The 11,589-nt window shown below is 40.9% G+C and overlaps 1 protein-coding gene across 1 annotated transcript in view; it reads right to left on the bottom strand.

The window, feature by feature from the left end:
- Positions 1 to 2,444: 2,444 nt before the first annotated feature.
- LOC102817636 (zinc finger protein 75D-like) overlaps positions 2,445 to 11,589 on the bottom strand; it is a 19,241-nt gene continuing 10,096 nt past the window's right edge. The window contains exon 3 of the mRNA XM_006877443.1: positions 2,445 to 3,154. Within this exon, the coding sequence (XP_006877505.1) occupies positions 2,445 to 3,154 (710 nt within the window). The remainder of the gene's footprint in view (positions 3,155 to 11,589) is intronic.

Here is an 11,589-nt window from a genome sequence, read left to right as displayed (position 1 = left end):
TTTTCAATAACCTCATATGCATGTGAAAGCTGGATGGTGAATAAGGAAGACCATAGAAGAATTGATGCTTTTGAGTTATGGTGTTGGAAAATATTGAAAGTGCCATGGGCTGCCAAAAGAATCAACAGATCCGTTTTGGAAGAAGTGCAGCCAGAGTGCTCCCTGGAGGCCAGGATGGCCAAACTTCATCTCTCATACTTTGGACATATTGTCAGGAGAAGGATATCATGTTTGATAAGGTGGAGGGTCAGAGAAAAAGAGGAAGTCCCCCAGGGAGATGGACTGGCAAATTGGTAGTATCAATGTGCTCAAGCTTAACAACATTTGTGAGGTTGGCCCAGGACCAAGTAGTGTTTCATTCTGTTGTGCATAGGGCCACTATGAGTTGGTACCAACTCACTGGCACCTAACAACAAGAACATGCCCCTATTTTTATTTGAAAACTGTTTCCTTCCATTTTTAGTTATGCCCCATTGACAAATGAAGGTCCCACAAGCTTTCCTTCATTCATGTCATGAAGGTCAACTCTACTTTGAGGAGGTACCTCTTTACAAGCCGTATTTTGAGTGCCTTCTAACCTAAGGGGCTCATCTTTCAGCACTATATCTGATGATGCTTTGCTTCATGTTTTCAGCTGCTATTCATTCAGAATTTGTCTCTCCTTCCTAATCTTAGTTTGAAGCTCCACTGAAACCTGTCCACCATGGGTGATCCTGCTGGTATTTATAATATCAGGAGCATAGCTTCCAGCATCATAGCAACACACAAGGCACCACAGTACGAAAAACTAACAGATGTGTTGGTGGAAAGGGAATATATAGGTTCAATTCTTGTTCTGGAGCCCTGATGCAAAGTGGCTAAAGCACTTGGCTACTCATCAGCTCAGCAGTTTGAAATCCCCTGCTGCTCTGCAGGAGAAAGATGTGGTGGTCTACTTCTGTAGATTTATAGCCTTAGAAACTCTATGGGCAATCCTACTCTGTCCTATAGGTTTGCTGTGAGTCACAATTGATCCGGCAGCAGTGGGTTTATTCTTCCTCTCTAAGGTGTCCTGGTCGCACAGTGGTTCTGGGCTTAGCTGCTAAGGTTTGAACCCAACAACTGCTCCTTGGAGATGATTTGGCAGTCTGCTTCCATAAAAAGAACAGCCTAGGAAACCCTGAGGCACAGTTCTACTGTTCCTTTGGGTCACAGTGAGTGGAAATTGACTTGATGGCACCCAACATTCGCTCTGCTACTAATACCCAGTTATAGGTTCATTCATGTCACCTACCTAATATGCCTAATGATGATGCGTCTCCTCCCACTCCAAAGACCATGTGGTGTGGAGGAAAGGGCCTTAAATTATGAGACCAGGGATGTGGGACCTGATTTTTTTCTACCAAGTCAGGTAACCTCTCTGGGTCTCAGGTTTCTAGGTCATTGTTTCCCAAACTGGTGTTGTACAACACCATTCTGAGATGCTAGGTGTTTCTCACTCACACACACACACACACACTCACCTAAAAGGCCCCTGTGGTAAATAACAGACTGTATGTCCATATCCCTCTCCCTTCACTCCCTCAGTTTTGCATTAAGCACTTACACATAAATGCTCTCAGAAGTGGTCCAGTAAAGAAACACCGACTTCATCTAATACACTGATCCCAAACTTGCTTAGGTAAAGAACACATTTTTCTTTACATACGTCTTAACAACTCCTAAATAGCCTTTTCTGAGTACCAGCTTGGTACCCATGGATCAAGGCACATTTTCAAGGTACCTTCTAAAGAGAAAGACTTTGCCAGTGTTGAAAGGGTCAGCAGGAAGAAAGACCTTGTGCTTGCAAGCCCCATAGGCCTTTGCTGGCATTCAGGCCCTTGCTGTTTAGAACTGCTAGACAAAAAGACAGTGTAGCAGCAGGTGCTGAGGGGAATGGTAACTCCAGTGACAATGCTTCTTCTGGTTCACACATCAAATCTTCTTTTCTTGTACCAGGATAAAGCTCCCTACACACCAGAATTGAACGTTCATACAGAACGATACCCATAAAAGTATTCCCCAACTAACTACTTCTCTCCTTTTGGAGACCTGTATACTTCTCTTCCATTTCTACTAGTAGTAAAGAGACTGGGACTCCCAGCTCTCAAATATCTGGCAAGCACCTGATATCTGGAAAATGTACACCACTGAACACAGGTAAGCTACTAGTAGACAAAGATAGACAGATAAAACATAGCTAGATAAGCACTTGATGTTTCATTCTTTTATTTATAAAACACTGCTATATAGCAAGTTGTGCTAGGTACTGAAGATTAAGCAATGGACAAGATCGAAAACTTGGATTTCTTTCTGTGCAGCATGGCATCGGTACCTCTCAAATTCCTCACTGATAAAATTCCTACCATTGGTGATTTTATATTCTTCCACCTTCTCTAGGGCCAAGTTCCATATAGTGACTTTATTTATACTGGGGGCACGGGACAAGTTTCCCTTGCCCTGTGGAGTTTCTGGTGTCTAAGAAGGCTTGACCGTCTGCTAAAGTTTCTCTTGCATATGCTACAAGTATAAGGCTGCTCACCTGTGTGGGTTCTCTGGTGTTTAATAAGATGGGAGTTCTGACTAAACCTTTTCCCACATTCATGACATTTAAAGGGTTTTTCTCCTGTGTGAATTCTTTGGTGTGTATGTAGATTTGTGTTATGGCTGAAGCTTTTTCCACACCATGAACATTTATGTGGTTTTATTCCTTGGTGTGTCATTAGGTGCTTATTAAGATCTGAGCTCCATCTAAACCTTCTATCACATTGTTGACATTTATAGGGTTTCTCTTCAGTGTGAATTCTCTGGTGCTTAATTAGGTCAGAACTCACTCTGAAGCTTTTCCCACATTCCTGACATTTAAAAGGTTTCTCCTCTGAATGACCTTTCCTATGAAGGTCTGTACATCTTGGCAGCTCTTGTTTACACGCTGAATGTTTCTTTTTCTTCTTCCCTGGAAAATTTTGATGGCGTTTCCTCACCCTGAACGTTCCACCAGGATTTCCTGTGCCCGATGTTTTTTGGGGAATGTCCACTCTGACTTTTTTTGATACTTTGCTTCCCGTTGCTGGCATTTCTAACTCAGAAGTAGATATAGTCTGATCATTTTCACAGTCATTTTTGAGTTTCAATCCTGTTGGAATAAACAGAAGAATCAATCATCTGAATCCCAGAGCAAGCAAAGCACAGTAGTGAAGACATTCAATGATGACTGACATAAAACAATACAGGTACAAAATAGTTCTGGTGTGTTCTGGACAGATGGCATAGAACTGTTCCTCCCTGTTCTTCCTGGCTAAGTGCAAGTACAAACCCATGGAATAACTGAAGAGAAAACAAAAGGAGAACTCGGAGAAGTGGCAAGAAAAGGACAACCAGGTTTGGAACTCCAGGACTGAGAAACAACGTAACAGTACCCAATAGATGCTAATCCAGATCCAGTATTTCCCAACCTCCAAGCTAGAAACAGAAGGCAACTCAGGTAGGCTCAGTCCTCCCTGGAACTTATAGAGTCTCTCTGACAAAATCAGGAAACCTGACAGCAGCAGATCCGTCTGCAGTGCTGTTTCCAGAGGTGCTCTCCGTCTAACTGAAATATACCAAGCTATGAGCAGAAACTCCAAACATCCGGCAGTTTGTCATACTGTTGCTATAAGATTGAAAATGGTACCACTGGTGTTTCAAATACCATTAGGGTCGCATATGGTGGGCAAGTTTCAGCGGAGTTTCCAGACTAAGACAGACTTTAGAAGGAGGAATCGGTCCATTTCTAGGGTCCTGGTGTGGTGCTGTATGATAAACACTGGTCTGCTAACCACAGGGTTGGTGGTTCAAACCCTATACAGGGTAGCTATGAGTTGGAACCAACACAACGGCACTTAACAACAAGAAGCCACTGAAAATCCTATGAATACCAATGAAATATTGCCTGATTTAATGCCAGACGATAAGACCCTCAGGTTGGAAGGAACTCAAAATATGAGTCCAAAGCTGTCTTCTTAAAGTAGCGGATGAAGCAAACCTTTCAGGACATTCATTTGCTGATTTGAATGTTATTCAAAATGAAAAGAACCAGCTGCAAACATTTATTAATAATCTGAACAGAGATCGTACAAAGTATGATTCTAGATAACTGGAAGTCATCAAAAATGGAATGGATTGTATAAAGAACCCTATATCCTAGGCACTAGTGAGCTGAAATGGACTAGTAGTGGCCATTTTGAATCAGACAATCATATGACTTATTATGCCAGGAATAGCAAATTGAAGCGAAATGGCATCATTCACTGTGAAAAAGCACAACTCAAGCTGTATCTTGAAGTACAGTGCTGTCTGATAGGAAAATATCTACATGCCTACAATGCATATCAGTTAATATAAACATTATTCAAATTTATACACTAGTCACTAAGTTCAATGATGAAAAAATTGAAGAATTCACCGGTACATTAAATAGCAGCAGGTTTACCCATGGTAGACCAATTTTAGGTGAGCTTCCAGACTAAGACAGACAAAGAATAAGGAGAGATGGACGACTTCCAAATATTTAGTCATTAAAAACCTAATGAAGAGCAGTGGAGCACTGTCAGATAGTACCAGAATACTAAATATTTAAACTTGATGAAAAGCACCAGAATATTGTCAGACATAGTGCCAGAAAATGAGTTTCCTTGGGTTGGAAGGTACTCAAAATATGACTGGGGAAGAGCTGCCTCCTCAGTGTAAAGGAAACTGATGACGCGAATGGAGTAATGCTTTTGGAACCTTCATTTGCTGATGGGTTGCAACTCAAAATGACAAGAAACAAAGGTAAACATCCATTAATAATCAGGACATGGAATGTATGGAAGTATGAATCTAGAAAAATTGGAAGTCGTCAAAAATGAAATGGCCCATGGACAAGGACATAGCCACAGAGGGCTAGAACTAAGAGTGAAGCGTCCAGCTGATATGAAGTAAGGGGAGGCACACAAGAACACCCAAACTTATAGATAGTACCCATTTGACCTAGCCTCGATGGCTTAATGATCAGAACTTGACTGGTGGTGGCTGTGTGTCATGGAGTCGGTTCTGACTCATAGCGACCCTGTACAGGGTTTCCGAGGCTGTAAATCTTTACGGGAGCAGAGAGCCTCATCTTTCTCCCGAGGAACAGTTGGTTGTTTCGAACCGCTCACCTGGCGGTTTGCAGCCCGATTCATAACCACTACACTACCAGAGCTCCTTAGAACTTGACTAGAGGAAGATAAAAAGAAAAAATTTTTGATAAAGGAAACAAGTATAAATTGCTACAATTTGACGAACTTGACCTATACTTATGGATGCAGTAGCTCAAAATACCAACGGAGTGGGAAGGAGTCTTCACATCAGGTATCAATCCTATCCCTACTGTACACAGGGTTAATAGGGACAGGCAACTTAGACATTGGCTAGCTAAAATAGGGAGGGGGGGACTATAAAGGCACAATTGACTGGCTTACAAGTTTTCAAGAGGGAGTTTAAGTTTCTGAGACTGCGGGGAAAGGTAGCATCCCCACTGCCAAGAAATTTGGAAGACAGGTACCTGGCCAACTAATTTAAAAGAGCTTCATATTTGTGCCCATTCCACAGAGAGGTGACAGAACAGAATGAGGAAATCATCAAACAATAGCATTAACACTGCAAGTAAAATTTTGCTGAAGATAATTCAAAAACAGTATATCCACAGGGAATGCCAGAAACTCAAGCTGAATTGAAAGAGGACATAGAACTAGGGACATCACAGCTGATGTCAGATGAATCTTGGCTGAAAACAAAAGCTTTTGATTGCATTATTCATGACAAGCTAAGGGTAGCATTGTGAAGAATGGGTATTCCAGAACACTTAATTGTGATCATGAGGAACCTGTACATAGACCAAGGTGTAGTTTTTAGAACAGAGCAAAGAGACAATAAATGATTTAAAATAAGGAACGATGTCTATCAGGGTTGTATCCTTTCATCATACTTACTCAATCTGAATGCTGAGCAAATTATATGAAGAATGTGGCATCAGGATTGAAGGAAGAGTCATTAACAACATGCAAAATGCAGATGACACAACCTTGCCTGCTGAAAGCCAAGGAGACTTAAATACATACTGACGAAGATCAAAGACCACAGCGTTGTGTTTGGGTTGCACCTCAGTGTAAAGGAAACAAAAATCCTTACCACTGGACCAATAAACTACATCCATATAATGAAGAAACGACTGAAGTTGTCAAAGACTTCACTTTGCTTGGATCCACTATCAACACTTATGGAAGCAGCAGTCAAGAAATCAAATAACATACATCATTAGGCAAATCTGCTGCACAAGATCTATCTAAAGTGTTCATGAGCAAAGATGTCAGTTTGAGGATGAAGGTGCAGCTGATCTCAGCCACAGTATTTTCTATCACCTCATATGCATGTGAAAGTGAAAACAACCTGAAGCACTTGCTTTTATGAAGATCAAAAAATACAGACTTCAGTATGGATTGCCACCCAATATAAAGAAAGCGAAACTTACAACTGGACCAATGAATAACATCATGATAAAATGAGAAAAAATTGAAGTTGTCAAGGATTTAATTTTACTTGGATTCTCAATCAATGCTCATATAAGCAGCAAATCTGCTGCAAAAGGCCTCTTTAAAGTGTTCAAGAGCAAAGATATCACTTTGAGGACTAAGGTGCGCCAGACCCAAGTCATGGTATTTTCAATCACTCATACATATGCGAAAGCTGGACAATGAATAAGGAAGAGTGAAAAAGAATTGATGCATTTGAATTATATTGTTGGTGAAGAATATTCAAAGTACCATGGACTACCAGAAGAACAAACAAATCTGTGTTGGAAGAAGTGCAGCCAGAATGCTCCTTAGACATGAGCATGGCAAGACGTTGTCTCATGTACTTTGGCCATGTGATCGGGAGGGACCAGTCCCAGGAAAAGGACATCATGCTTGGTAAAGTTGAGGGTCATCGAAAAAGAGGAAGACCCCCAAGGAGATGGTTTGGCACAGTGGCAGCAGCAATGGGCTCAAGTAACAATGGTACAGGATCAGGCAGTGTTTTGATCTGTTGTGCATATAGGGTCACTATGAGTTGGAACTGACTCAACAGACCTAACAACAAGGGCAGAATTGACCAGAGTGGTCTGCTCAGAAGGCCTCTCTCTGTAGGCCTGAAACTTCCTTCAATAGGTGCCACTAGGATGGGAAGGCAGAACTGGCAAGTGAGACATTGCCAAAATAAGAGTGTGTGGTGGAAGGTAGAGACTTTGCCTAGATGGGTCTGGTGAAAGGAGATGGGGATAAGATTCTTATGATTCAGCAGTAATTGTTATCCTGACTAATTGAGACTGTCACAAGGTAGAAGTTTTGTAACAAAAATGGAGGAGTAGTTAAGCTTACAGTCTAGAAACAGAGGACCCTAGGACCATCAAGGGAGAATAGCACGAGTGGAATGCGGGACCCAATCCAAAGATGGAGTCAGAGATGATGACATGGAGAGAAGGAGCAGCTGAGGACTCTAGACTCATGGAAAGAGAAAGGCTGTAGCTGGCAGCCAGGAAGAAGGCTTGCAGAATGTGCCCTTTAGTTGTTTATAACGTATTATATATTCCTGAGTGGTTTTGTGCACCGCCCCCCCCCCAAAAAAAACCAGAGGGAATGGAAGCAAATACTGTTGAATGTTCATGCACAGAGGAGATTGTAAGCATTGCAATGAAATGATGGTGTGAAGCCGATGTTCTCTCATGTAAATTATCACTCAGTTCACAATAAAAACTTAAAAACAAAAACAAGAGTGTCAATCCTCGAAGCCTTTATCCCTGTGGGCCTGAGACTCCCCTCTTCCCTACCAAGAGACACTTGGTGGCTTGGCCTAGGAAAACACCTTCCACTCCATCAGGCAGTCTCAGCAGGGCCCAGTGGGAACCCCTGTGGCGGTACTAAATAAAACCAAGCAGTCCAAAATGATACTGCAAAGGCTCTGAAAATTAAACTGTCATTGGACTCATGGGCATAAAAGTAGGAAAGAACCTGTATGCTAAGTTAAAACAGAGCAGCTGTCTGCTAAATCAAAGATTTAAATAAGACCCAAGCTCTTCTAACATAGGCACACACACAAAAAGCCCTACAATGTAACTCTAATATCCTAATCAAAAATAAATTCAAAATGGATCGCAGACTAAATGTGAAACCACACAACTTTTGTTGTTGTTGTTTTTCAGTGCTGTCGAGTTGGTTATGACTCATAGCAACCCTGTATAGGGTGTCTGAGGTGAGGCTGGTGGGTTTGAATGGCTGACCTTGCAGTTAGCAGTCCAGTGCTTACCCTATAGTCCCACACCAAGACAAAACTTTCAGGGAATTTTTTTTTTTTAATCACAGGACAAAATCTTTGAGACCTACAGCCTGGCAAAGAATTCTTTGAGTTGACAACAAAAGTAAGGTGTATACATTGAAAAACTGAAATGTGGGCCTCATCAAAAATAAACAATTTTGCCTATGAGAATGAAAAAAAAAAAAAAGCCTATTGGGAGAAACTATATCTAAACCACATATCTGACTAAGGATTAATATCTAAATTAAATTTTAAAAGTTCCAACACTCAACAGTAAAAGACACACATTAAAACTAGAATATGATCAACAGACATTTCACTGGAAAGGATAAACAAATGGCAAATAGGTACACGAAAAGATATGAACATCATTTGTCATTAGCAAAAATGCAATCCACCACTTCCCACTGCCACTGAGTCAATTCCAACTCATAGCGACCCTATATAGGGTTTCTGAAGCTGGAAATCTTTATGGGAGTAGAAAGCCTCCTCTTTCTCCTGTGGGGCAGCTGGTGGATTCCAACTACTGACACTGTGAATAGCAGCACATTGAATAACATTGGTTACTATTGTAAACGCCATCAAGTTGATTTTGACACATTGCTACCCTGTATAGGGCTTCCAAGGAATGGCTGGTAGATCTGAATTGCCAACCTTGTGGTTCTCTTACAGCACCACACTGGTTTACAGATAGTATAAAACGCTGACCAGGATGTGGAGAAACTGTATCACTCATACATTGACAATGAGAATGTAAAATGGTACAGACACTCTGGAAAATGGGTTGACAGTTTCTTATAAAACTAAGATGCGATTATCCCAGAGAAATAAAAACTTATGCCTACATAAAAACTGTATACAAATGTTCATAGCAACTTTATTTATAATAGCCAAAAACTGGAGACAGCAAAGTTTCCTTCAAGGAATGAATCTTTACACAATCCATGTTACATCTACACCATGGAACACTACTTAGCAATTAAAGGGAATGAACTTTTGTATATTTGTAGCAACTTGGATGAATCTCTAGGGAATTAATCTGAATGGAACACACACACACACACACACACACACACACAAACAAATCTCAAAAGGTTAAACACTCTGTGATTCCATTTATGTTAACATTTTTGAAATGGCAAAATTTTAGAAATTTTGAAAATATTAGTAGTAGGCAGGGGTTAGTGACAGGGATGGAAGGGGTGTGTGGGAGGGGTGTGTGGGAGGGAAGTACATAAGATGATGGAAAGGCACCAGGAGGGATTCTTGTGGTGATGTGATTGTTCAGTATCTTGATTGTGGTGATAGATACACAAATCTCTACATACATTAAAACCATACAGACTAAGTTCATACACACATACAAATGAGTACAAGTAAAACTGGAGAAAGCTAACTAAAGATTGATGTTGTTGCTGTTATGTGCCGTGGAGTCGGTTCTGACTCATAGCGACCCTGTACAGGGTTTCCAAGGCTGTAAATCTTTACGGGAGCAGAAAGGCTCATCTTTCTGGTAGTTTCGAATTGCTGACCTTGCGCTGCGGTACGCAGCCCCATTCATAACCACTATGCTACCAGAGCTCCTTAACTAAAGACTGATGGATTATATCAATTTCAATGTCCTGGTTGTGATATTCCGTTACCATTGGAGGAAGCTGAGTAAAGTGTACCTGGGTCTCTTCTGCATTCTATTTTAAACCTGCATGTGAATCTAGTTACTTCAACAGAAATTTCAATGAAAAAAATAATTAAAAGTATTAGCCTAGAAGTTAAAAATTCTAAGCTCCTGTAAAGCTTAATTCCTCTCAAGGAGTGTTTTACCTCTTCTCACTTATCCGGAGGAAACTAAACAATATTACCTTTGAAAATTTATGGGTCTTGAAGCTATGGTTCTTTCCTTGCCCTAAACAGATCACATTAGATTTTGGCTGAAAAATTAATGTTCTGATAAGAAAATCTTGAGGTCACAAACAGCCATCCTAAGTTAATTGGTCTAGTAATTTCATGCTATTACAGGAAGAGATACTTTTACTTTTTTTTGTTTTATTACATACTATAGTTTGAACTGTGTCCCCTTAAATATGTATTGCAAATCCTAGTCCCCACTTCTGTGGTATAGCCCCACTTGGACATGGGTTTTCTTTGTTATGTTAAGAGGCCTTATCAGTGTAGAGTGTGTTTCAAGTCAGTCCTCTTTGAGCTATAAAAATGCAGATTAGGCACAAAGAAGCAAGCAGAGATGGGGAAGAATGATGCCAGGCCACATGAAGATCACCAAGGAGCCAAGAAACAGAAGTTAAAAAGAAACAAGAACCATCCCTCAAAAGCTTTCCCCTAGAGCTGGGATCCTGAATTCAGACTCCTAAATTGTAAGAAAACAACCTTGTTTGTTAAAGTCATCCACTTGTGGTATTTCTGTTATAGCAGTAGCACATAAGTTGTAATTAAGTGCTGTTAAGTTGGTTCAGACTCATAGTGATCCTGTATAGAGTTTCCAAGGAGTGGCTGGTGAGTTTGAACTGCCGACCTTGCAGCTCAAACTGACCTTGCAGTCTAGTGCCTTAATCCATAGAGCCACACCAGGACTCCATAGCACATAAGACACTTCAAATGGTTAAATGAATCTTGGATCCAGTATCTGGGATATTCTTTTGTGGTCGTCAGTGGACATGCAATTGAGGGAACTAAAAATTAAATCTCAGGTGGATAGATGAAAAGGAAATCCAGTTCCAGGTTCCCCCCTTCAGATACCAGGAATACCCTGTGCTCAGCCAAACAGGAACCAGAAGCTGCAGGGAATGAACTCTGCTTTATTATCTCTTTGGGAGGAGTCATCCCAATTCTGTTTGCCATGTGTTCAGTTGAGTTGGTCTAAGGGTCTGTGGCTTGGTAGCATATGACTGAGTGGTTCCTATAATAACTGTTAGTTAATTTTTACTTAGTCCTTAAGCACAAGGTACTAGTCTAGGGCATATTTTAAAAATTCTATAGCTCACTGCTTCACATAGAATTAGAGGAGACAGACTGAAATCAGTTAATAAAAAATACAGGCTTCCATGTAGTGGGAATTATTCATCACTAAGACATTCAATGTGTTGGAAGAAGTGCAGCCGGAGTGTTCCTTGGAGGCCAGGATGGCCAAACTTCGTCTCTCATACTTCAGACATATTGTCAGGAGGGACCAGTCACTGGAGAAGGATATCATATTTGGTAAGGTGG

Source organism: Chrysochloris asiatica, unplaced genomic scaffold (assembly GCF_000296735.1).
Source record: "Chrysochloris asiatica unplaced genomic scaffold, ChrAsi1.0 scaffold00498, whole genome shotgun sequence".
Classification (NCBI taxonomy): Eukaryota; Metazoa; Chordata; class Mammalia; order Afrosoricida; family Chrysochloridae; genus Chrysochloris; species Chrysochloris asiatica.
The sequence above is the reverse complement of the archived record's forward strand: the minus strand, read 5'-3'. Positions and strand labels throughout refer to the sequence as shown.